General features: G+C 39.1%; 5 protein-coding genes across 8 annotated transcripts; 3 read left to right on the top strand and 2 right to left on the bottom strand.

Annotated features, from left to right (window-relative positions):
• Positions 1-77: 77 nt before the first annotated feature.
• Positions 78-5,686, bottom strand: LOC111603147 (carbonic anhydrase 2). The gene is made up of 4 exons (XM_023320622.2): positions 5,559-5,686; positions 749-1,521; positions 543-679; positions 78-368 (listed from the first exon to the last, which is right to left on the bottom strand). Exons 2-4 carry the CDS (start codon positions 1,221-1,223, stop codon positions 228-230), a joined length of 753 nt encoding a protein of 250 aa, XP_023176390.1. The 5' UTR covers positions 1,224-1,521; positions 5,559-5,686; the 3' UTR covers positions 78-227.
• Positions 5,687-6,396: 710 nt separating this feature from the next.
• LOC111603139 (S-phase kinase-associated protein 1-like) lies at positions 6,397-7,654 on the top strand. Its single transcript, XM_023320613.2, has 2 exons — positions 6,397-6,582; positions 6,919-7,654. Exon 2 carries the CDS (start codon positions 6,925-6,927, stop codon positions 7,411-7,413), a length of 489 nt encoding a protein of 162 aa, XP_023176381.1. The 5' UTR covers positions 6,397-6,582; positions 6,919-6,924; the 3' UTR covers positions 7,414-7,654.
• Positions 7,655-9,315: 1,661 nt separating this feature from the next.
• On the bottom strand, positions 9,316-20,830 carry LOC111603197 (ubiquitin carboxyl-terminal hydrolase MINDY-3 homolog). The gene is made up of 7 exons (XM_023320685.2): positions 20,644-20,830; positions 11,631-12,057; positions 11,354-11,487; positions 10,571-11,267; positions 10,330-10,489; positions 10,103-10,262; positions 9,316-9,492 (listed from the first exon to the last, which is right to left on the bottom strand). Exons 1-7 carry the CDS (start codon positions 20,659-20,661, stop codon positions 9,346-9,348), a joined length of 1,743 nt encoding a protein of 580 aa, XP_023176453.2. The 5' UTR covers positions 20,662-20,830; the 3' UTR covers positions 9,316-9,345.
• Positions 12,498-19,307, top strand: LOC111603198 (zinc finger protein 3). Of its 3 annotated transcripts, none has more exons than XM_023320688.2 (2): positions 12,498-13,652; positions 13,715-13,884. In XM_023320688.2, the coding sequence occupies exon 1, from the start codon at positions 12,590-12,592 to the stop codon at positions 13,646-13,648; it is 1,059 nt and encodes a 352-aa protein (XP_023176456.2). In that variant the 5' UTR covers positions 12,498-12,589; the 3' UTR covers positions 13,649-13,652; positions 13,715-13,884. The 3 variants fall into 3 exon arrangements, with proteins under 3 accessions (XP_023176456.2, XP_023176455.2, XP_023176454.2); XM_023320687.2 differs by lacking the exon at positions 13,715-13,884 and adding an exon at positions 19,236-19,307 and having other exon boundaries at positions 12,499-13,652; XM_023320686.2 differs by having other exon boundaries at positions 12,499-13,652; positions 13,712-13,884.
• On the top strand, positions 14,073-26,031 carry LOC111603200. 2 transcript variants are annotated; one of them, XR_002751665.2, is made up of 7 exons: positions 14,073-14,623; positions 19,236-19,641; positions 23,768-23,831; positions 23,929-23,955; positions 24,027-24,532; positions 24,933-25,371; positions 25,587-25,668. XR_002751665.2 is itself a non-coding variant. In XM_023320689.2 (6 exons), exons 2-6 carry the CDS (start codon positions 19,303-19,305, stop codon positions 25,677-25,679), a joined length of 1,029 nt encoding a protein of 342 aa, XP_023176457.2. In that variant the 5' UTR covers positions 14,083-14,623; positions 19,236-19,302; the 3' UTR covers positions 25,680-26,031. The 2 variants fall into 2 exon arrangements, 1 of the variants encoding a protein (XP_023176457.2); XM_023320689.2 differs by lacking the exon at positions 24,933-25,371 and having other exon boundaries at positions 14,083-14,623; positions 25,587-26,031.
• The last annotated feature ends 147 nt before the right edge of the window (positions 26,032-26,178 follow it).

Raw genomic sequence — 26,178 nt, 5'->3', positions numbered from 1 at the left:
GACAACCATAGAATTATAGGATTTACTTTTGACATTCAATATATTAAAGCAAAACAAGTAGATAACCAAAACCAGCACAGATCCAGTGTAGCACAGAAATCGGTGTACATGGTGTAATATGGGAGTGAATATGGTGATGGTGCTTCAGAGTAAGACTTCATGTTGGTTCCTTTTTGGTAGATGCTCTACATCCACAAAGCATTGGAGCAGCGATGTTAGCAAGCACATCATAACTTGGACTTTGTATTCGTATTGCGTGCGAAAAAGATTTCTGGATCCTTTAGAGGACGCTGAATCTCACGGTAATTGTTGACTATCTTCTTAGACTCATCTTTGGGGCATGATTGCAAGTTCCGAAACACGCTCACCTAAATGGTGCACAATGAAGTTCGTTAATATGTATTACTGAGATCTAGCGCTAATCATAAAACACACAGTTGTCACATCTCATTGAAAAAGAGAGATTTTCTAAACATATTGGATGAGATCATCTGTGTGCTATGGTTAGTAATAACATCGATTTAGATGCCTTGGCTACTAACCTGTCCCCGCGAAACATAAATCGGCGTACGGTAGATTATCCACGTGACACTCTCAAAGTACGGTGCCGTTGTCAACGAGCCTTTGTATGTGTAGTAGTGTTTGCTTAACTCCTGTAGACCTATCCAGGAGAGACAATCTGCAAATTGAAAAATTAACAATAGATTAGAGCGAGTCAACGGGCTGTTGCATTGAGCTAGAGTCTTACCCGAATCGAGAGATGCGCTTGTATGTATCTTTTGGACAATCCGTATGCCCTCGGTGATCTTCTTGAATTCGGGACAGTCTTTGTCGCCGCAGGCCTGAATGAAAAATGCGACAACTGCCAGTCCGTCCGGTTTGTTTTTCGCTTCAGCAAAGTCCTTATACTTGGCATTATAGTGAACAGCGTGTGCCTCCATCGAATACTTCATGCCCTCCAACGTGTGCTCGCATCCAGACTCATCCGAGTCCGACCAGTGAAAGTGCAGCTGCTCGAACACATACTTATTTGTGTCCAGTCCGCCCCCAATGATATATGGCTGTTGTTTACGCTTGCTAAATGTGACCACGGCCGAGGTGCCAGTGTTTTGAACGCGGGCGACACCGACCGGCTCCCAATGGCCATGATACTCGAGCGGATCCACATCATCAATATGCTCGATAGCACGATTGCTAATCTCAATGGGCGACTGCACGGGCATACTGTGTAGTCTGTCGGCTCTGATATGGCTGGTCTGGCTGCTCCGACCCGCTACCTATCTATGTAATGTTCGCGGCGTTCAAGTATTTCTTCTTCCTCAGCTTGTAGACACGCCCGCGATCGGCAGCGCTGGCGTCGTCCAAGTGCTCGGCTGACAGAGGTGGCGCTTCCGGCGGCGACGTCGTGATGGCGATTGTTCTCCTCGACGCCGGCGTGTGGAAGGAAGTGTGACGGCTCTAAATCGAGCCCGCCCGTCCAATTAGTTAGATCTCCGCACCGGCCTCAACTGCCTTAACTGCCTGAAAGAGACAACAATAAAAATCAACATGAAAATGTCACTTAGTAATTGAAAAACAAAAAATAAATAAAAGTAAAGGCTACAAATTGAAAACTGACAACTCGTGGCCGACAATAAAAGCAATTAAATGGTTCAATACTTCCGTGACCACCAGCTGACCAGCTGACCAGGACCAGCTTAACAGTAGTAGCGTCGCCTGAGCTCTTTATTTGCAATTGTAATCAACACCTACGACAATGCATTCGACCACCCCCAAACCCCCCACGCCACCTCGCATCCCTGTTTGAGAAGCCATTTGAGAAATTGAAAAGGTTTGCGTGAATGTCTTCATTAGCTTGGCGACAACCCAATGACCATTCCACTTGGCCAGCTTTAAATATTTAGCGGCTTCGGCTATACACATACTGCTGCCTCCATTTCTTTCTTGTTTGCACCTTTCATAGCTTCGCTTCGATTGATTCGTTAGCTAATCGACAGCTGTTGCATATTTCATAAGTGACAATTGATGGGCTACAAATCGCTTTTTACTACAGACAGCGCTTTCTAAATTGCGTGTTCTGCATTTCCAGTGTATGAATTGAAGAGCCCATTTACCTTTCTTTGCATACCCATTGAAAGCGGGGTCAGCAGCCAATGCCAATGGAAGGGTAGAAGGGTTTCATGCCACTCTATGTAACACCTAGTAGAAAGTTTCTTTAGTAACAACAAGATCTAAGATTATACATCTGTCTATATATCCGTTTACTTCAAACGCAAACGAATCGATATTACGGAATATAAAAGATATTTTTGCGAGCGTGGAATCCGTCTTTGAGTATTTATCACTAATTATTTACGACTGGAAACTTTTTAAGCTCATATATCACATAGTCTACATAGATATTAATTTCTTACAAAATATAGAATATATATCTATATATATTCAGTATAATATTATATACATCAAATTCGATATCTTTAAAGATGTAGAGATAAGTCTTATGATTAAGTATACAGAATTTCGAACATTTTCCAATCAACCTTTTTACTACAAACCAAATCAAATTGAGAACTTTTGTGAAATAACGAAATATAAATTATTAATAATTTTGGAATATTCTTTTTTGGACACTAGACTAAACTGGGATTTTGACATATTACAGTTTTGTTGTCAACACGATAAAAAATAATATGAAATTCCTAGAAAGCCTTGCACGTAGTTTCTATTTTATGATTTGAGTATTCTGTCCTTAGATAGTGCTCAAGAGCTGGTCATAAATAATTTGAAAGGCATTAAAAAGTGCTTAGTTAAAGTTTTTAGCACAGATATTTATACATGAATTGATAAAATCAAATATGATTTTAATTGACATTTATACAATGCATTAAATACTCGCAACAAGGGCTAATCGGGCTGCTCCACAGACAGTATTGGCCGCTAATGCCGCGATTGCGAGATGCGGGCGAGGCGAAAGGTGGTCTCGTTACCTGCTGATTGGCGGTTCACGGGCTTGTAGACTCGCAGCAGAATGTGAATTTACGACAGATACTCAAAGCTTATGGTTATTATAGGTAGACATACATATGTATGTGCTCATATCAAAAGCATTCACTGATAAGCCAAGGAGGTCGAGAAACCAGCGGTAATATTTTTTCGTCTGATGTTTCGCCTGGTCACAGTCAATTTCCAGCTAACCAAGCATTCGCAAAGTAACATTGACTAACATTTCAAAATTTCCGTTCATAATGGGAGTGTCAAGCATTATATTGTTCTTTGGACTCGATTTTGGAGATTTTAGAAAACAGAATAGAATTCGATTTGATATCTTATCTTACACATGGCATCTAGAGCGAGTGCAATATGTGGCTGTGGCTGTGGCAATGGCTGTGGCTGTGGCTGTGGCTGTGGCTGGCTACGCGCGTCATAAGACAGCAAAGACAAACATATTAATCCTATATCAATGTTATACATATTAACGTTATATAACCATCACGTGATTTGTTTGCTGTTTGTGCTTAATGGATTCGTTACGTGATTCCACATTTGATTCAATTGGTACAAGCTCAAGAGATTCATATCTTACATTCGGATCATAAGCTTATCTGTACGCTTTACCAAGCGTCCCAAATTATATTCATGTATATATTAATGCCCCGAATATACCCAATTCGATTGGGATTATAATCGTCTAATGGAATTGTCCACTTTTAATACAAATTGATTGCCGTAAACCTGAAAGATATACCATTTGTAAGTTTCTTGTTAAAACAATAAAGATAGATACAAACACATACCCGACCATGCATGGCCCACGACTCAGGCATCCTTCATGAAATTTCTTATCTAAATAGACTTACACAGTTAATGGTTTAATAAGCAGAGACCAATATATTCATCTATCTACGATATTTTATTCATTTGCTTTATCTGTATAATCTATTATTATGCAAAAAACTAAAATGGGCATTGAGATAAGCAGAAGGCACGTTCTCAATGCTGCCGAATGGAACATTGATAGAAGTACTGCTATATATATACCCATATATATATATATATATATATATATATATATATATATATATATATATAGATAGAGATAGAGATAGAGCTGGTCTGAAACGATGTGGAAAATGAACATACAATAGTCAAGTGGCGTTTAGATATATTAGTTAAGGTCATGTGACGGCAGTTATCTGACTGATTGATGGATCAGCCAAGTAGCTTCAAAAAGAAAGTGTAGTTAATTGATAAGTCTTTACTTATCATTTTATAAGAACGAACACGTACCAGCTCAGCTAAGTATGCCAGATGTATGACTATATCCACACACATGCACACACACACACACATACACCGAGTTGGATTGAGTAATTACTTAAGTAAGGGTTCTACTGTGATAAACCATATCAGTTGGATCAACGTCGACAGAGTCATACTTGTAAGGAAAAACAAATATATGTAGAGAAACAATTAAGTAATAACTTTGAAATGGCAATCGAAAACTGTTCGAAAGAAGTAGAGAATAAATAGAACCTAAAACCTCCAAGTAGCATGCAAATTTAGCTAACTTTAGCTACGCAATGACCTCATCCAGTTGGCATGCGTTTTATGGGACAGCAACAGGAGCAACATCAGCGATATCAGCAGGAGCTACAGCAACAGCAACTGCGATGAATTGCCAACATCGACCAAATAACAGCACTACCTCGCCCTCTCTAGAAAACTCTCGAACTATGCGAATGCTCTGTAAATAGTTAAATATCAGTTCGCTATTCGCAAAAAAAAATTGAGATGTTTGCCATAAAAATGAAATTGAGAAGTATTATGTTTATTGTATAATTTTAACAATTATATAATTAATAAATACATATAATTAAATAGAATCCAAAGGTCTGTTTGTAACTATTTACTACAGGGTATGGCGAATGTAGTAGTATAACAGCTGTTATTGTAGCTGCTGCTCCCTAAGCAAATCAATAATTAAGCGCCAAGTGCAGTGTCACCCACCATACACACGTACGTGCGCACACTTAAACATATGTATGCATGTGTGTTTGTGTAGCTGACCTTCGCACTGGCATTTGAGGGGCGAGCGGCAAATGTGATGCCGGGCTGGAAAATGTTATTAGCGAAGTGGAGAGAGAAATTCTATTGCCCAATTGCCCTACCATTTTACACCTTTACCTACAATGTTTTTAATTTTAAAGCGCAATTTAATTTGTTGCTGTCACAATGACAGCAACAATCGCTCTCACTGCCGGCATTGTCTTATTGTTGTTGCTGTTTTTGACATTTTGCTGTGCAGACAGACATTTTTAATAACAGAGATGCTCAGAAATACTCGACATAATACATTTACATATATATGTGTATGTACGCACACATCAAAATAAATGCATATGTATATAAGTGTGCCGATGTATTCATGCCATGTAGATAACTGACTAATCACACATACAGAGATACATAATACAATATATCTACATTCATATGTATTGCACGTACATATATATAATTGCACATACATATGTATGTCCGATTTGTATTAGTATATTTACCTGTTGATTTTGACTTGCTTTTGCTTTTGCACTTTGTAGTCGCCGTTGCTGTCGTCTTGCGTTCAATTAAAAAAAAAACTAACAACGGGTACAAATAATGTATGTAAATACAAAGAAATATGTTGACACACACGCACCCAATTGTTTTTTTTTTTTTTGGTTTCTTGTTTTTTGCGCGTTATTGTTGATTAATATTTATTTGTATATATTATTGAGTACTAACAAGAAATACCGCATTGCAAATACGTTTAATGTTGCGTTAGAAAAAAAAAACCACCGAACGAGGACAAGAAACAACGCAGTGTTGACAAAAATTAAGCGCAACAGAAGTCGGATGTTAATTAACAGTTTCAATAACTGCTAATGAATCCGTTGAAAACTGAAAATAAAATTCTGTTAACAAGCTGTTGACTGGATATATGAAATTCTAGTAGTTTTTACTGGTATTTCAAATGTGACCAGCTTATGTCAGCGGCGATAAATATATATCGATAACTTACTTCAAGCATGACTTCTTAAAAAATATAATTATTTTGAATCAAATATAAATATTACAAAGTGCTAACAATTATACAGAAAAAGGCAAAATGCCTTTCGGAAATATTTATTAGAAAATTCGTAATTATATGTCAACCAAACAGCTGCTGACCGCTACCGCTCAGATTTTTAACTGGAATTTCCCGTGCTTACCTATAAAAAAAGAATATCGGAGAAATTCATATTCTTTTACGTCGTATAAAAATACGATATATGCCATTCAAACTGAATCGAATGAATTTACAGAGTTGCAGCTCTGGCCTTAATACACTTATCGATTACATATGAGTCGCAAAACGCAAAGTACTTTCGGACGTGTATATTTTACAATAGATTAAATTTTAATTTATATTTCTTAGAGTCGAGTTTGTTGCGTGTTTTTTCATAGCGAAGAGACCTTAAATTCAAATTAAAATAAAAACTTGTTTTAACCGAACTTCACTCTTTTCCAAATTTGTTCAAATCTTACATTTTATTTGTAGCTGTGGTAAGTATGCGTGACATAGACAATATACGCAGACTTTGTAAAAAAAACTAATTTTAAAGTAATATTGTGATGATATTTTCTTAAAATGCATGTGCATGCGTTGGTTAATTGTTATTTTGCTATTTCACAATTCGAAGTGTGTATATTGGTGTGTGTGTGTGCAGGTTTTGTGTAACCGGACAGATGCGTTTATTTACAGCAAGGGCTACGCACACACACATACGCACATGCTTATGCATTTACATATTTAAATGCTTCCCGCTTAGTATTTTGAACATGAATAAAAGAAAAGATAAATGTATAAATTGAACCATTGCTGAATTTCATCGTTTGCAGATCAACATGCCGAACATCAAATTGCAATCGTCTGATGGGGAGATTTTCGATACCGATATACAAATAGCGAAGTGCTCCGGTACCATTCGCACTATGTTAGAAGACTGTGGTATGGAGGATGATGAGAATGCCATTGTGCCATTGCCGAATGTCAATTCGACCATATTGAGAAAGGTGTTAACTTGGGCCAATTATCACAAGGATGATCCACAGCCTACTGAGGACGATGAGAGCAAGGAGAAGCGCACCGACGATATCACGTCCTGGGATGCTGATTTTCTCAAAGTGGACCAGGGCACACTTTTCGAACTGATCTTAGCCGCCAACTATTTGGATATCAAGGGCTTGTTGGAGCTAACCTGCAAGACTGTAGCCAATATGATTAAGGGCAAAACACCCGAGGACATTCGGAAGACGTTTAACATTAAGAAAGATTTTACTCCGGCCGAGGAGGAACAGGTGCGCAAGGAGAACGAATGGTGTGAGGAAAAGTAAATTATGCACCCAGCTTTGTCGCGAAATGGTATATGGCTTCGTAATTAATCAGAGATCCACAACAAGAATTTGCAAATTAAAAGGATGAAATACGATTCATTCGCAAGCAACACGGAAATTGCTTGAACATTTGCGTATTAAATAACTTTTATCTAGTTTATGTATAAGGTTGAATACACACATGAATATTTTTTCTTAAAAACCAAATTTAATTATATATAACTTGAGCAGAAAATTGCAATAAAATGTAAACATCGGTTGAACATAATGCGTAAAAGATACATATATATGTATATATATATATATATAAATTTATATATATATATATATTTATATATATATATATATATATATATATATATATATATGTATAATTGCTATAGAAATATATATACGGTCCATTGTATATTTATAATTTATAGAGTGAATCATAAGATTGGCATACCTTAAAACAGTCGTTTCTTGATTAAGTATTATCTGTTCGAAGTTATCTTTACCACAAATATCTCAAAAAAAGATTACCGAAGTATACAAAATGGGAAAAACAATTTTAAAGCATTCACTTTTAATTTCAATCGTTCTTTATTTTCCTTTACTAATGTCTTTCATTTAACCGAAATCGAATGAATAAAACATAACCTAGTTTAGAATTTGTTGTAGTTTTTGTAGATTTTAATCGATTTAGATATCACTTGATCGTGAACCGAAAAGGTTGGAAATCGTAGTTTCACCGTCTTAAGCAAGCGAACCTCATTTGAGTGATACGGCAGTGTTTTGAACTCTACTTGGAGCTTCCATAAAAAAGCTCTATTTAAATCTCTAAGCCAAAATGTTTAGCCTGCTTTTTGGCCTCAAAATCAAGGCAGTTGGTACCGTTAGTTTTTACTTTGATAGAGTTGAGCGTACAAATAGAGAACATCTAATACACTGAGTTGACTATGCAGGTGATATAACTCCGAGTCTTGGCTTATATAGCTGTATATGCAGAAGATAATCGTTATATATCTACGATTTGGCTTAGGCGCATATATCATAGCCTCGGTTTAAGGTGATTCCAACGTTTATCTGGTTAGCCAGAGTATTGAATTTATACACATACAAATGATGTATCTGTATATACATGCATCTCTTTTGCTCCCGCTGCAGTTATCTGTCTCTTTCTGATTGATACTTTTTCATTTAAATTTTTACGCATTTAGTTGGTTTTTAATTTTATTAAATTGTTTTAAACACTACAATTAATTTGTTAAAAGGCCATAAACAAAAATTTTTGTTCTTAATGTGTGTGTGTATATGTGTATGCATGTGCGACTGGTTCGTCTGTGTGTATGTGTTTCTTTGCTAATTTTGCAGTTATTATATTTTGGGCTTTTCTGTTTGGGTTATAATATGTATAATAATTTCTTGGGTCTTATAATTACAATGGCAAACAATAATTACATTTCAATACGTATTCTTTTCTTATATGCATAATAATGCGCCAAACATGAATCATTATTATTATTGTTGCAAAATTACAATTAATGCGTGTTTGTTCCTGTCTGTCCGTGAGTGTGTGTCAGTGTGTGTATGTGTATGTGAGTTGGATGTATTTGTGTGCGTGCATTTCTCTCTTTCTGTGTGAGTGTGTGTGTATGTGTGTGGGCTGTGTTAGTTTCCTTTTCTTAGTTTTTATGCTGAATTTTTTTTTTGTTTGTTGCATTTTTTTGGTTGTTTTTTAAACGTTTTTCAATAAATTATCAATAAACAATTGAAAGGTGTTTGAAATAAAGATGTGCATGGCAACATTTTGCCGCTACTCTTGCTCTAGTTGTTGTTTTTTCTCTTTTTTTTTTTTGCTGTTGCTGCCTTTGCATTAGTTTTTCCTTTTTTTTCTTAATTTTTTTTTATATTTTTTGTATATTTTTTTTTTTTTTTTTTTTAATTAGGACGTCAATTTAATGAGGGCATGTGTCCATCGTGCCAGTTGATCTCAATGTTGGGCCATTTGGTCTGCAGGCATGTGACCATCGGATTTGAGGTGCAAATCGACTTGAGATCGCCCTCTAGCAATATCGCCGAGCCACAGTAATAGCGCACCTGTAAGGAACAAAAGAAGTATCTAGAGTATTCAAGCGATAATAGAAAGAACGGCAAAGTAATTAAGCAATTAAATATCAAATCGATAAAGAATTCATACGTTTTCGTATTTTTATATACATGATAAGCTTCTAATCGTATTGTTTATCGAATGTAAAGACTTTCGATTCGATTTCATTAAACTATATTATTTTCTAATTGGCTGGATACGTAAAGCTAAAGTCTACATCTCTTATATGCCAACTGGCTTTGCTTATATCTGAGATGCTGCACTTAATATATCGTTGCAGTCTTAATATATACATTTTTCTTATCTGAATAACACAATGTGACTTTCACATGTCAACTATATTGAAAAACGATATACATATATTTCGTGGACGACATTAGTAATCCAAAAGATGTTTACCTTTATGTTGAAAGCATAGTAAATGAAAAATAGAGCCTGCAGTCCTAATGACAAATCTATGCAAAATGTTATAAATTCAGTTTTAAATTTAAATTTGGAAACTAGCAGCAAATATCCAGTTAGCCGCAACCTCACGCTCTCCCCATTAAGTATATGTTTTGCTGCGCTACAAAATCTTAAGCAAGTCGAATGTTCGTTCACCTTGTTGTTATCATTAGAGCCGGGTATGCCATTGTAATGCAAAAGCTCGAACGTATCAGGCGTTGAGCGGCGCTCCAATGGAAAAAACTCGTCCATGAATGCATTCAAGAGAATGATACCGAGATTCTCTGGATCCAAACGCTTTTGCATGAGACTTACACTAGGAGATGAGATGAGATGAAATAATTCTGTTATTTAGCTAGCGTCAGAGATTTGGGAGAACTTACTATCCCGGCTCGCTGACCAGATTCAATGCGGCCAGCACATCCCGCAGCAAAGTGCTCGATATGAAATTGTTGCCCTCAGGATCGTATGACTTGAAGATCCGACGTCCTGTCTCCGATGGTGTCTCTGGAGAGACAAGCCTCTTTTCGTTGCTAAACAAAACTGCAACATATGAATGAATAAATGTAAATATAAAAAAAATATATATATATATCTAGATCTATGATATCTGAGATTATGTACCAGTTAAATGCGTATCTGAGCCCATTACCCAAACTGGATAGCGTGGATTCTTGAAGAACGAGCCCACTGTACAGTAGCGCATCTGCTCCATTAGGGTTATAAATCCAATATCGCTCTGCTCGCAAATGCCTCGTAGTTTCAAGCCTCCCACATCCTGCTCATTGTCCCAGACATGCGCCACGGCACGTCCAGTTAGCATTAGATTAATTAGCGACTGTGCCCCATAGCCATATGTGCTGTGTATCAGCGGCTCCGATGTGTCCGATATATCAGATGTCACCTGCTCCGTGCCCTTGGTTAGGAATACCGAATACATAAACAACAGCACACCGTACGTATTCGATAGCTGACTATAGTTGTCCACATAGTAGCGGGCCACCTCGGCAATGTGCTCAAAGTGGAGCGTATGCAGGCGCTCATGAAATTGCTCCGGTGTCAATTCCAAATTGAAACGTGTGACCATAGCTGCATCGTTTTTGGTAGAAGTAGCAGCAGCTGAAGCCGGATCAGCAGCATCAATACCAGTTGACTCCTCCGCTTCTACAGCATTTTCAATTGGATCAGTGGGCGGCGTCAGGCGACGCTCTTTGGTTGATCGCCGCTGTAGTGTGACAATTATATATCGCGGCGCTCGACAGTTCTTCAATATGTTGCATAGTGCCTGAATGAGTAGACTCTGGCATTTGTCACTGGGCAGCTGGTAATGAGATTAAATAAAAATTTAATTTCTGTTGACATTAGGAGAGTGTGGGCGGGAGGGGGGTAGGGAATAAGGGTGCTTACCTTTGTTAATTGAATGCCTGGCATGTCCATGATAATTATCTTAAGCAAGTACGCCTGCACGGGCGCTATCACAGCACAAGGACCGCCCTGTTTTTGCACCAAAGCCGAGGGCTCCACATCACTAAACTCAAAGCCTGCAATTGCATATAGTATGTATTATATATTATACAGAGATACACACACAAAAAGCGCGCGCGCTCGTTAACGGCTGCCACTATCTGTTTGGGTGGTGTAGTCGAGTTAAGGTTCGGGTGTGGGTGGTGCAACAGCAACTTACCTTGAGACCAACGCTTGAATACATCTTCGCGCACACTGGCGCCCCACAGCAAGTGCTTAATCTCGCGCAGCTCTCGCATGTCACTCTCACTGGAACGCAAATGCGGTTGTTGTCGTCCAGCAGCTGGCGCTATTGACGATGGTGTACTGCCACTGGCCATAGATAATTCTTGTTGTTGCTGCTGCAGCTGCTGTTGTTGTTGTTGCTGTTGTTGCTGTTGTTGCTGCTGTTGCTGTTGCTGCTGCTGCTGTTGCTGCTGTTGCTGTTGCTGCTGCTGTTGCTGTCCTACTGTGTTGTGTGACTGCGATTCCAAGGCTGTTGACGCCAACGTCATCGACGCCGTAGCTGATGCAGTTTTCGGCGAGGCGCACTTTTCGCTGCGCTGCTCCCGTTCGCATGCGTCGCTCATCTCGAGTCGTTTTCTTTGCTGTAGGAGGAAGGGGTGTACGGGTATGGAATCACAAAATGTATTCGTCTTTATCGAAATCGAAATACAATAAACGCAAAGTCAACTATTTAGGTTGGCATTTTTTGGCTATGCAAATGCAACAGTGTAGGGATGTAGAAGATATGGGTGCATCAATTGCTATCGATACGGTTGCACGATATCACAAATGCAAGTGCTGCCAATGCATGCTAGTGATGTCACTCAAAGCAAAGTTTCATTCGTGACATCTATCGATTGCTGTAAGCACATTTATCGTATCGTAATTGGTAATATTAGCAAACATATTGAATCTAAACTTTTTCCGACCAGCTAAAATTTAGCAAAAAAACGAAATAAAATAAGTTCAACCCTTTCTTCTACCAATTATTACATGTTTTTCTAAATGTATCGGACCAATAAACTTCAGTGTGTACAGATAACGCGTATTCAGTATCGATCTATCGATAGTCTAGCCATAAATTGTATCTAACTGGGCACCCGTTTATAAACACAATTAAGATATTGGCGCGCCATGGAACTAAGAAGCATATTGCCAAAAACTTCAAATACAAATAATAAAATCATCTTGCCTACAGTATCGAATGTGAAGAAACCGGAAACTGGTCGTCTCTACTACTGTCGTTCCTGCCTGGTGGCGTTTCCCCGGTTCCTTGCTTGCAAGGTACATGAGCAGCTGTGCGATGCACGTATAGCCCGGCTGCACATATGCAAATACTGCCTAACGCTGTACGGTGATGAGCAGCTGCATCAGCGTCACATCCAACGCAAACACACGGATCGGCGGTATATGTGTTTGCAGTGCGGTACATTTGGTAAACGCTATAGCTCCTCGATATTCCTCTTCAAGCACGTCGTGTCGTGGCATGGCGAACAGTCGCTCTTTTACTGTGCAATGTGCGCGGATAACTGCAACGACGCGAAAGCGTTTAACTGCATGAATAACCTGATTGCTCATGCTGAGAGCGAGCACAGTCTGCATGGCGATGGCAGCGTTGTGGACGAGACGGAGGATCTGGAAATGCTTGAGGAGAACATTGACGAGCTGCTGCCAACGGTTGACTGGGATGATGACTTAACATTTGGATGGCCCATGGATTTGGATAAAGAGTCCTGCATCGCTGATCCAAAGCCCAAGCCCAGCGCCTACGTTTGTCCAATTTGCGCCAATGGATATACCGGCAGCATCAGCCTATTGAAGCATATTGAAAAATCGCATCAGCGTAATCCTCTTGACTGCATCTTCTGTGGCAAATCGCACAAAAACCGCGAGGCCGTAAGAGTACATTTGCAGCGCCAGCACGTTCTACTGCGCGCCCACATCTGCAAAGTGTGCCAGGCGGACTTCACCACCGCCGATCACCTGTTGAAGCACATGAGAAGCCAGCATCTAGAGCGTGCCTATGTCTGCCCCGAATGCGGCAAGTCCTTTGCCCAAATAAGTCATCTAACTGAGCACATGATGTCCGAACGTGGACATATCAAACATATCTGCACTCTATGCAATACGCAGTTCTTTCGATCCATCGATCTCACGCGGCACATTCAAAGCCAACACTCTGCGAATCCCTAGCAAGGTAAGTAAAATCGAACATATTGCTCGAATACTATGCTTACTGGCATTCAACTGTTACAGAAGCAGTTACAGGTTATTATATCTTTAGCAAACCAGAAACATCCTTCTTTCAATCGTTGACAAAGTGTAGAAGAAACTATTACTCTTAATTTGCAAGCTTATTGATAGCCTGAGGGCGATCTGCTGCCAGAGGTAGAGGACCGAATACGTGCAGAGTATGGAGTAACGTTCAAGGCACATTTATTTCATATATATAAAAAATAAAATAATATATTTTGTTAGGGTTCAATATAATGAGTATGAATTAATTAAAAAAAAATGACTCAACAAATTATATTTATAAAATTATACTCATAAAAAAATGAATCTATTTACAAAACACCATCTATCCAACATTAGCTTAACAGCACTTTAATACAAATTGCCCTATAAAGCTCTGCACATACATACATATAGATAAGTAGATACATACATAGATTTAACATTCATAAATATGCGTGTACAAGTGTGTGCAAAGTTGTTTCGACTGTTCATAAAAGCTCCTGCGAACGCTCTGTTAATTAACAGTGCACCTATGCAGGGTGCAGTTTGCATACATACATGCACGTCAACCAGCCTTAACAGTTAAAAAATTTCAGCGACGACGATCGCAGCAGCCGACATGTGAGCGCCTCGTCCGTTCAAAACTGAGAGCGTCAGAGCGCAACAACAGCAGCAGCAGAGGCAACGCCAGCGGCGAAATAAACGTTATTGTCATTAAAAGTCTCGCTGTTGGCCCACACAGGCGACAGTTTTGAACGAATTGTGCTTGTGTTTGGAGTGTGCGTCGCCCGTCGCCGTCGTTGTCGTCGTCGTCGTTGAAAAAGTTAATAAAATAAATTCTCGTTTTGTTTTTAGTTTTTTTTTGCTGCGCCAAAAAAAGTTAGATAATTAAAAGGCTTGTGTCAAAACATTGAGAGCAGACAGCTACGTGTAAGTGCATATTAAAAAACCAAAAAAATAAAACTCATTAAACTTTACGTCAAAATAATCCATTAAAACTGGCGATCAAGCAATGCGACCCTCAGCCGCCAGCAACTTTTTGTTGTTTTTATTTGGTATACATTTTTGTTTTTGTTTTTGTGACTGTTTTTGTTACTGTTTTAACTAAACGGGCTCAAAGCTTTTGTGCTGCATGCATTTGGCGAGTTGCCTTTGTTAACGGTTGATAATGTCGCTTCGAAAACTCAACTAAAAATTAGAACAACATTTGATCACTCATCGAAACGAATTGTAATTTCTGACGATTGTTGTTGATGAATATACAAAAGTAAAAAAACCACACACAAATTACAAAAAATAAAATAAAAAATTGAAAAAATCCCGTGGAAATTGTTGCGCTTGACTGAACGCACGTTGTATTTTATTTTAACCTGTTGTAGAATCATTCTGAAGTTGAATAATAAAAAAATTCGAATAAATATTTAATTTACATTTAATTAATATTTGTAAAAATAAAAAAAAAACCAAAAGAAACTTAAAAAATAACTATGAACAATTTCGATATGCGAACGTTGAGAAAAGCGAATATGTAGAGTTTACCTGAACACACCTGAGCATTATAACACACCCAATCGGATTGCATATCACAAATGTTGTGTTTTGTGTTCATTTTAAACAAATAAGCAGTTGATTATTAAAAATAAAACCCGCTCTAAACTGGACTTGCAGGTGAATCAAGCATTTGAGCCGGTCGACAGGTTGACAGCAATCGTTTAATTATCATAACGAGCAACAACTGCTAATAGTTGTTGTAATACGATTTCAATTTGAATACACGGAAGGGCGGCAGCAAATATTATCCAACTGCTTATCAAAGCCGAAATCGAACTGCTTATCAAACTCGGGTTTTTGCCCCCGGACCAACGATCTCAACTGAGCTGAACTGTGCTGAACTGAACTGAGCTGAGTTGAGCTGAACGATCACTTTACCGATCCGCTTGGGAACCATTAAATCCATAATTTATGTTGCCCTTTATACCTCAGCTGTTGCAGACATGCTAGTTATTAAACATGCAAAACATCAAGCTGTCCCCTCGATGTAGTAAGAATCATACTACGATGCCCATTGCAACATGTAAAGGGCATCGTAGTATGATTCTTACTACATCGAGGGGACAGCTTGATGTATATATATATATATTAACCGGCACTGTAATAGTCACGAAGTTGAAATGGCTATCAAATATACATAAATATTGCAACTAGTCTGTCAGATCGGCGGTGCCATCGCTTTGGTTAGGGTATTAGCTAGTCGTGCCTTCGCGACTGCAGCACTTTTTTTTATAATTGTAATTGATTTGCCTTTTTGCGTGCGCAGACGTTGCTCTTATCTGCCTCTTGCTATGTCCCTTTTGTTTTCTGTTGCTGTCGGCCGCTGTGGTTTGTTGTTGTTTGTTGGCCTGACAGCGCTGGCAATTGAAATTGGCGCTCGTGCGCAATAGCCGAGCTATGCTGACGAAAATGGCTGAGAAGCTTTAGCCAGGTAAAGCGGGATCGCAGTATGACGCACCGCTCTGCTATGTCTCTCTCCGGCTATGCGGGTAAAACCGACATCGACGCAGCAACAACGACATCGATCGGTCAACGGCAATACAAATGCAAACTCAAACGCATTAACTTATTAATTAAAACGTGCTGAATTTATAATCTGTACGCAGGCAACGTACTTACAGAGCAGCATTGGCATGCGCTGTTATTGCTGCTGCTAATGCAACACATGACTAAATATTGCACGATTTGTGTGATAAGCGACGCCGGCAGACGCACGCACACACACGCACACACACATACACTGATATATGCACGTCTTGTCTACACCCTGGCAAAATAGCACAAAAGAAAATTGACGAAAACTACAGACATCGCACATTAATTTGCATTTAACAGAATTTGAGTCACTGCGCTCTGTTAACTGACTAAGTTTCATATATTTTTACTGCTGCTTCCTGCAGCCACCCATGATTCACGCAGGTGAACAACAACAAGAATAACAACAGCAACCACGACTACAGCCGAATCGCTGTCATATCAATCAGCATTTGTTTACTCAATGGCAAAGAAAAGAAAGACAGAAGAAGAGAAGACAAAAATGCTGTCGCATTGATAGTAGCGCACACACGATTGTTGTTTTTGTCTCGCTGATTACATAAATAAACACTTCTACGCGTGCGCATGTGTTTTGTGTGCAGGCATCTCCACTGTGCTGTATACACAACAAGTGTGCTTAAACATAAGCATTTATGCTTTTTTTCTTCTTATTGGCTATGCGGTAATGCGAAGCTTTTTTAAATACCTTTAAATAAATCTCTTCTTTAATCGCTGCGCTGCTGTTCCAAGTAAGAGCTTGAGCTATTTTTAAATAAAGTGCAGGCCCACAAAATACACACACACATACACGAACACGCACACATACATATACACCAATACACTGCTTAGCGTACTATCGCCCGTTACTTGTGGTATTCCGTTTGTTTTTGTTGCTGTTTTTTTCCTTTTTGTCTCTTATGTGCGTGGTGCATTCTTAAGCTCGCGCGAGCTTTCAAATTTGCCTGCCACAACTTGTGGGAGGCCATTTTGCATATATTTTTTGCATTTTTATGAATGAATTGCGATGCATTGTTGTTATTATTGTGGCTGCTTAGTTGATAAACTGCCTTGAGCGTTTCGCTATCAGCGTTTGCATATATTTCATATATATTTTTGTGTTTGTTTTTGTTTTTATTCTTTGCACCATTATCTCCACAACAACACCAGCAGCAGCAGCAGCAAATGAAAGTGAAACGCGCTAACTGACCTATAATAAGCATTTTCAGATTTATGCATGCCATATGTATGTACACACAGAGACAGACAGGCATACATAAATATGTTCATATTATGTATGTATATGTGTAGGAAAGGCTACACATAATATCCCTACGCACATGCACACATTCATATATACCCATAAATCAGCATGCACACGCCTGGTGCATATGAATCTTTAATTAAAAATTCATTTATTCCTTCAGTTTTCGGTGTCTTCGTTGAAGTCACGCATAAGAAATACTCTAGTAAAAAGAGTAAATCAAATTTATATTTACTTATGTAGAATGTAACCATTATATGTCATAGTTCTCCACTTTAATCAATTTTGATGATATATTAATGATATAATAATAACTGTTCAAGTGGAAGTGTAATCCTAATAATTATGATCAATTAATCGCTATCAATATCTTGCCTTATAAATTGACCCGATCTGTGTGGAATGTGACCTTAGAATAAAAAAAAACTTTCAATATCTGTGCTTAAATTAAACTTTAATTTCTTCAGGCTACAGAATTTCGAAGTCAATTTAGTATATAGTCATAAATGTAGAGCTACGAAAATGTTAGTCTCTTTTTTCTAGCTGTTGCCGCAGCTTAAGTTACTTTTTACTTTAAAAAACTGTTTATTAAAAACTATATATAAAATAATATAGAGAGATTGTAGACAAGAAATAAGAGCAGTTACTTATATGATATATACAATCATGTCTGCCCGAGTGCAAATGTAAATCAATATCAATGCATTGCACGACTGCGAAAGAGCATTTCGTAGTCGGCTGCATTCGAGTGCAACATTCTTAGATGTTTTTCCTTATGCACTTCGACTATTTTTACTGCTTCCGGACAAGAAACCCACCCGCTCGGTAACTGCTTATCGAAATGGTCAGCTGATTGAGGAGTCGGATCAACCAGGCCAAGAAAACAAACATTGTTCATTCATGGCCAAAAGCGGCAAATAAGCATTTGTGTCACGCACTCAAAATGTCCTACAATCGAGCAGTATGCCAAAAGAGGGTATGCACGACAAATTCAAGTTAACTGACAAAAAAAGGACTTGATATATATGATATGATATACATATATATGATCTATGTGAAGCAATAAAAATTCTATGAATTTAAAGTTTTTCAGTCTGCTCAACTGATATATGGAATACAGGGTATTTTCAAGTTCATCAATTTGACTCTTACATTTTTGTAATAATCAGCTTGCTGATGATTTACTTATTGATATGCCCAACACATAATTGTAAACACCCATACACACACACACACCCCCGCACACACACATACTTTTGTCTGTATGTCTATTTATGATAACGCTGCATTTGTTGTTGTTCTTTATATATTTTGTGGCGTGTGTACTTTTGTATCAATGTCAAGTTAACCATACACAAAAAAAGGTTTTGTCATCTACAGTTGACAACAACAACCGCAGCAACAACATTTACTGACCCCAATTATTAAAGTTACGTTTGTCTGCCAATTGGCGTGTGGTATACGGTGTATGCCAGAGTGTTGGTGTGCGTACACCTGTTGCATTGACTCGACTGTAACATAAATAAATCAGCTGTCAGAAGGGCAGCCACATCTTGGCTGACGCCTCTGCCGCTCGTCATAAAAAAAGCCATAAATCATCGCCCAAACAGAAGTGAAAAGCTTAACTATTTACATAAATGCTAATGAAGTGTTGTTCTTCCCTCTCACTCACTCTTTACGCTGCTCTATTTGCAGACAACAAAGTGACAGCTAGCGATAATAACGGTACATTGGTTAACAGCGCAAGAACAGCCGCTTAGCCATGACACAAACCCAGCACACGATGCGCAGCTGCAGCAGCAGCAGTAGTAGCAGCGATTTACAGCATGCGCAACAGCGACGTCGACGCCAAATGTCAACGCATTTTTCGACGCTGTTGCTGCTGCTTGTGATCAGCTGTGGCATTTCCGTTGCCGCCGCTGCGACAGCGCAGTCGCGCTTCTCTCAAACCCAAGGCAGAATACGTCCGCCGCGCGAGATATATGACGACGATGCCGGCGCCGCTGCCGCCGACGCAGCCGCAGTCGCCGCTGGCGTCGAGGCTGCGGAGGCAACAAGCTGCTGCCAGGGCGCAGCAGCCACATCTGTCGAGCCTGTCACGGTAAGTACACATACACACGTACACACACACATACATACACACACACATACCCGCTGGGAGTTGGCGCCAAAGCGCCGCACCTCAACCAAGACGTAGACCGAGATCGAGACGTTGCATATTTGGGTCAGCTGCAGTTGTCGTCGCCGTTGCTGTTGCCGTTGCCATTACAGTTGCAGCAGCAGCAGCGGCAGCAGCAGCAGCAGCTTTTTTCACGCTCGTCCATTCAGTCTGTTTGCCTGATAAGCCACGCAAATGGACAGCGGCGCCTCGCTGGCAGCCTAAGGCTGCCCTGGCCTGGCATTGATAGTGGCCGCCTTGACTCCAAAGCCAAATAGCTGGCACTACGCCTTAACAATCGGGGGCGTTACTCATGCTCCCACCTCGCACGCGTATTTGCTTAGCACTTGTGTTTGCAACAATTAAAAGATAAATCCCTCTGCTTCTGACGCCTATACCCTAGCCCCTTCCCCGCCTCTGGCTCGACATCCCTCGCGGCGAAAGTCGCAGCGGAAATGAAAATGCGATTTTGGCTTATTTGTGCGAGGCGAAGCTCTTTACAAATATTTACTTAGATACAGTTGCAGATACAGCTAGAGATACAGTTACGGATACAATTACATAAACGTAAGCAAATACGGTTATCGGAACTAATCGGATCGTATTACGCGGCTTTGTACGCTTCTCAGAACGGGAGCGTCGCTAACTCTAAACGGGAATTTTGTGTATTCGGAATTTCTTCTTCTCCTAAATAGCTATAGAAAATCTAGTTTCCGATTCGGACTCCATATGACCGACCATATGAAAGCCTTTGGAAAATTATAGTCTGCTTTTTGGCTAGTAAATCCTATTGGCCGTAAGCCGCCCATTCTCGCAGTTTTAGTAGATCAAAAATTGTATATAGCGAGATATGGAATATGCAAGATATCGGACAAATTCGGGGTTCTTTAAAGTGTCATGGACTAAGGAATATGCTTGGAGTAAAAGATCTCGGCTTCCACTTACCACAAGTAGGCTCCACATGAATGCAAGTTGTTTGGTTTTGATATACGGATCCTTATATAATTTAGTTTTGTGTTTTTCTTTAATATATTTTGTGTCTGGATGGCATTTGTTGTACTATTGTGATTTGACTTGGATTTGGATTTGTGTTTTGCCTTCTTTCTAAATGCTACTACGATCAATGAATTCATATACATTTTTTTCATTTGTATACCATTGGCAAGCGGTCAAGGCCTACTAACACTATATACGAGCCGACGAACCTAGTGAAAAATGGGAGAACCTTAAAAATGGACGATTCCACAGATATATAGATATAGATATAGAATATAGAATATAGAATATAGAATGTAGAATATAGAATATAGAATATAGAATATAGAATATAGAATATAGAATATAGAATATAGAATATAGAATATAGAATATAGAATATAGAATATAGAATATAGAATATAGAATATAGAATATAGAATATAGAATATAGAATATAGAATATAGAATATAGAATATAGAATATAGAATATAGAATATAGATATAGATATAGATATAGATATAGATATAGATATAGATATAGATGCATATGTATATGTAGCACAAGAGCACTGTAGTCAGGGTATTTTTTAGTCGGGCAGTCTGGCATAATAATTGAAAAGTGTGAAGTAGAATGGAACGCAAATATATTTATATTTCAGGCAAAATAGATTTAGTTGTATTCAATAATATTTGCAGTTTGTAGTGCTTTAAATACCTATGTTTTCTTCCCGCTCGCTCTCTGTCTCTCTTTCTCGCTCTCGCTCTTTCGCTTTACCCCTGAACTTTACGTGCTAATTGGTTAGAAGCTAAATAACAGTTGGCAGCAGCAGCTGGGACGACACTGTGAGTCGAGATAGAGAGGAACGAAGGAACGAGGAATGAGAAACGAGAAACAGTGAAACGTCGTCTGACGCCAATGTTAGCGACGTGTCAATTGGTCAATCAGGCAATAGCTGTAACAGCGACAGTGGAACGTGTGTAGAACTCTATTGGCGGGCTCTAGAGCGAATGCCTCGCATACCCTTCGGGCCAGTTGACTCAGCTGGCAAAGATGTGGGCACAAACACCAACAGCAGCGCTGGCATTTCGAAATGCTGCGTGTGTTTCCATTGCTAGCGCATTGCTTGCGACAGCAAACTGCGATGTTGCGATGACTAATCGACAGCTTAGCTGAGACGATCGAATTGTCGCTACCGACGCACGACAGGTGTTTTTCTATTGTTTTCTTCAGCTTGAGTTGTCCCCAGAGCATTTTTGCAGCTGTTTTTTTTTTATTTTCATTTTTTGTCTGTTCAAAACAGCAACTGAAACTAACACAGGAAACTTTGAATATGCTTTGCTAGCTGAAGCCTGCCTAGAATGGCTAGGACTAAAAGAAAATTACTTCTTACTAAGAAGATCAGCATCGATCAGTGAGCGAGCTCCACAAATCCTTTGACTTTTTCACTTATTTTAAGTTTCGGCGAGATTATGTCGAAAAAGTGTATAGGAGCTGTGGCACAGCTGTTCTATAAGGTGAACTAGCGATCTTTAAGCAGCTGACCCACTTCATATCCGTGCGCCTGTGCCCACCAGTTCGGAAAGGTATTGCCCAATTCTTGTTAAACAAATATTTTGGACTGTGTTTTTTTCTTTCAGAATTTACTGTTGCCAGTTCCCTTTGCTTGGTGTTTGTGGCACTGGCTATCCCAGTCAAGCCACTCTTTACTGGCCACTTCAATAGCCAACGATCTTCATCTATCATAATGCTTGCAGTTTCAGTTCTATGTAGCACTGAGTCAATCTAAAGCTTTATCTGTGATCACACACACTTAATATGATTCATAATAGAAAACAGTTAATTGTCGCCTTCCTATTTGCTATTGACTTAATTCTTAAGGTGGCTTATTTTATGGCTCTTCCAAATGACAATTTTAGCGGATGTTGTCATAAAGGGTTTTATTTTGATATTAATATATATATAACAACAGTTATACATTACTTATCATAAAGCGATTGGTTATTGTTTTATGATTACCTGATATTTTACACGTTAACGTGTTTCATTCTTACCTTCTCTATAAATGCATTTATTTTTTATCTATCAGCCATAAAAGATATGTCTCACTATTCGAAGCATTCTGGATAGGTCTAGTCTATATGTGACTAATAGTTTATTATACTTTATTATAGTTTATATATATTCTGAGTAATATATATAGATATATATATATATATTTATACATATATTTATATGTATATATACCCTGACCTGAATGAAATGGGCATTCATCCACCAATTTATTGTTTTTTGAACTCCGAATTGTGATATTATACCGCCAACGTATTGAACTCCGATTTAATACATCGATATATACCTTTTACTCCGAATTATGCCGTTTTTTGTCCGAATTAATCGATTGATATATAAATTTCACTCCGAAATTTGCTGTCGCCATATTTAACTTCGAATTATACCGTCGACGTATGTATGCATTTCACTCCGAATTATGTCCTCAACGTATTTTATATGCTTTTCACTCTGAATTAAGCCATGTCGTTGCATTTTACTCCGAACAATGTCGCTTACTTAATTAACTCCGAATTATTTTGTCGACCATCATCAATTTACTCGATATATTTTACTCCGAATTATATAGCTAACATAATTAACTCCGAAATATGCCGTCGACATATGCATTTTAGTCCGAATTATGTCGTCAACGTGTTTTAATACGAAATATGCCGTCGATATATGAATTTAACTCCGAAACATAATATACTCCGAATAATGCTGTCGACATATGCCTGCATTTTACTAATTTACATAATTTACTCCGACTTATGCTGTCGACATATGCATTTAATCAGAATTATCTGGTTAACATAATTTACTCCGAATTATGTCGTTGAATCATATCGATCTCTCGACATATTCAACCCCAAACTACATCGTCTCCGTGGCTTTCACTCCGAATCATCTTGCCGTCATATCTCTGTGCATTACCCCAAAATCTAGTGACATAAGACACTGCACGAGCCGCAGAGTAGTCTGCAGAGCGAGTTTAACTTGTTTCCTAATGTTTCTCTCTCTCTCTCTCTCTCGAACAGCTTTCGCTGGAACTGGGCAATGTGACAACAGACTACGATGGCTCCGTCGAAAACTCCTCCAAGGGTAAGCTAACAGACAGACAGAAAGAGGAAGAAACAATCGAGCAGAGGAACTAATTATAGCATTGCTTTGTTTTTGTTTTTCTATTTCATTGCCACAGAGAACTTTAAGCGCAGCGTGGCACGTGGTAAGTGTAAACAGAATGAATATTCGACGCTTAGCTCGTTGCTAATTAGTTTACATTTGAATCTGTTTCAGCTGCCATTCGGAATGCGACGCCAGCGAGCTGCTCGCCGCAGCCGACGATTGTGGAGCTGCGGCCACTGACGGAGCAGGCCGGGGAGCAGACGGCTTCGAATGTCTACTATTCGCCGGCGTGCACGCGCATCAATCGCTGCAATGGTTGCTGCGGCTCCACGCTGATCTCGTGCCAGCCGACGCAGATAGAGACGCTGCAGCTGCGCGTGCGCAAAGTGGAGCGTTTCGGGGCGAGCAGCAAGCGGGGCTATGCCATTGTCAATGTGGATCAGCATTTGGCATGCAAATGCGATTGCCGCATCAAGGCCGAGGACTGCAATGCGTATCAGGAGTACCGCAAGGATCTGTGCCGCTGCGAGTGCCAAAATACGGACGCGCGCGACAAGTGCCTGGAGCAATCGGATCACAAATATTGGGACGACGCCAACTGCACCTGCGCCTGCCGCTACAACCAGAGCTGCACCACCGGCACCGTCTTCGACGAGACCCAATGCAAATGCACCGATGTGAGTGACGTGCGCCAAGTGCTCGCCAAGCTACCAACTCGATAGTTATAGATAGTTCAAAACTGTTAGCTCCGGCTTTGGTTTGGCTGGCTGGGCTCGGGTTCGGGTTCGGGTTCGGGTTCGGGTTCTGGTTGTGGGTTTTTGTTCTTGTTCACATGACTGGTAAATGGTTTTTACTACTCCGAAAGATGCCCGTTAGTCATAGTGGCACAACCCGACTCCTTATCAAATCCAGCTATATGAATATGTCTAAGTTTGCGGAAGTGCTTCTAGTTTCGCTTAGCTTCGGCTTGGCTATGTTAATTTGATATTCGATTAGCTTAAGTTGTATTGCCTCCATGTGTTTTCGTCTTAATTTACATTGTGTTTCTGTTCTTGTTTCTTTTATGTTTTATTTTAGATCAAGAGTCTCGAGTATTATTCCTAGACTACGTACATTTCATATAAAACTTACTTAAATAGTTGTTGTTGATGTAGTTGTTGTTGCCGTTGTTGCTGCTGCTTGTTGTTTGTTTGATTGCAGAGGCAGCTTTAGCATAAATCACTCCAAATATTTAGAAATAAGCATCATAATCAATGCAGCGACAGCAGCAGCAGCAGCAGCAGCAACAGCAGCAACAACAGCAACATTGATGACATCGACAATATTGTTGTTTCAACTACAATGTGATACGTGAAAAATTGCCAAATTGGAAATTGATATCGAAATACAAATTTGTTTAGGAGCATGTTTTTGTTTTAAGGCAATTGTAACTTATAGCTGAGTTGAGGCCAAAAGAGAAAAGCTAAAAAATGAATCAATCAAAGTATGAAAATATGATCAAATTCTGTTGCATTGTGTGAGTATTCGTTATAATTTACGCATCTACATTATCCATACATTTAATCCTGCATGTGCTTGAGTATTCCCAATCCCGCCCGGCTTGACTTTATCTGCTTTGTATTCCCATTTTAGTTAACACAGCTATTAACCAATTGATTAATTTGTTTATATGCCTATGAATATACTAATTAATTGCATCTCTCTCTTTCCCACTCTCTGATCTGATCGCAGCCATCGGCGCCCAGCGACGTGGCCGACCGCAGACGCTTCATAATACAGGCCGTGGCCGTGGAGCCGGACAACAGCACCATCTACAGCGTCTAGCAAGGCGACAACTAACAACACTTATTTATAGAACCTATAGCTTTACTATATACATAGCTATAGCACAGATATATGTACACACCTATACACATATATCCCGATCATTTAATTCAGTATTGCTACTCCTTTCTTCCTTGTGTGTACCTGGCTCCCAGAAGTCGTGCATTCCTTTACCATTCATTTTATATGTTCTATCTTCAAGTTTTAGAGTTTGCGCATTTTAAACCCACTTCTCTGTCCATTTGGCTCTTTGTCTATCTTTGTATGAATTAGTTGTAGACTGCATTATAATATGTTACCATAATTCCTATATTATATATTATATAGAACATTTTCGTTACATTCCAAAAGCCAAAACAAAAAACATTTTTTAAAGGAATAAAAAAATTATAACTAAAACTATTGAGTTTTGCTTTGATTTAGCAGTAAGCTGCAACTACAGTGATCTATCATGAAGGTGAAACCTTGATTCCACTCAAATTTATGTTCATTTCCAGCA

This window comes from Drosophila hydei, unplaced genomic scaffold (assembly GCF_003285905.1).
Source record: "Drosophila hydei strain 15085-1641.00,03,60 unplaced genomic scaffold, DhydRS2 tig00000211-arrow-pilon, whole genome shotgun sequence".
Lineage (NCBI taxonomy): Eukaryota > Metazoa > Arthropoda > Insecta > Diptera > Drosophilidae > Drosophila > Drosophila hydei.
This window is presented reverse-complemented; position numbering and strand designations above follow the sequence as displayed.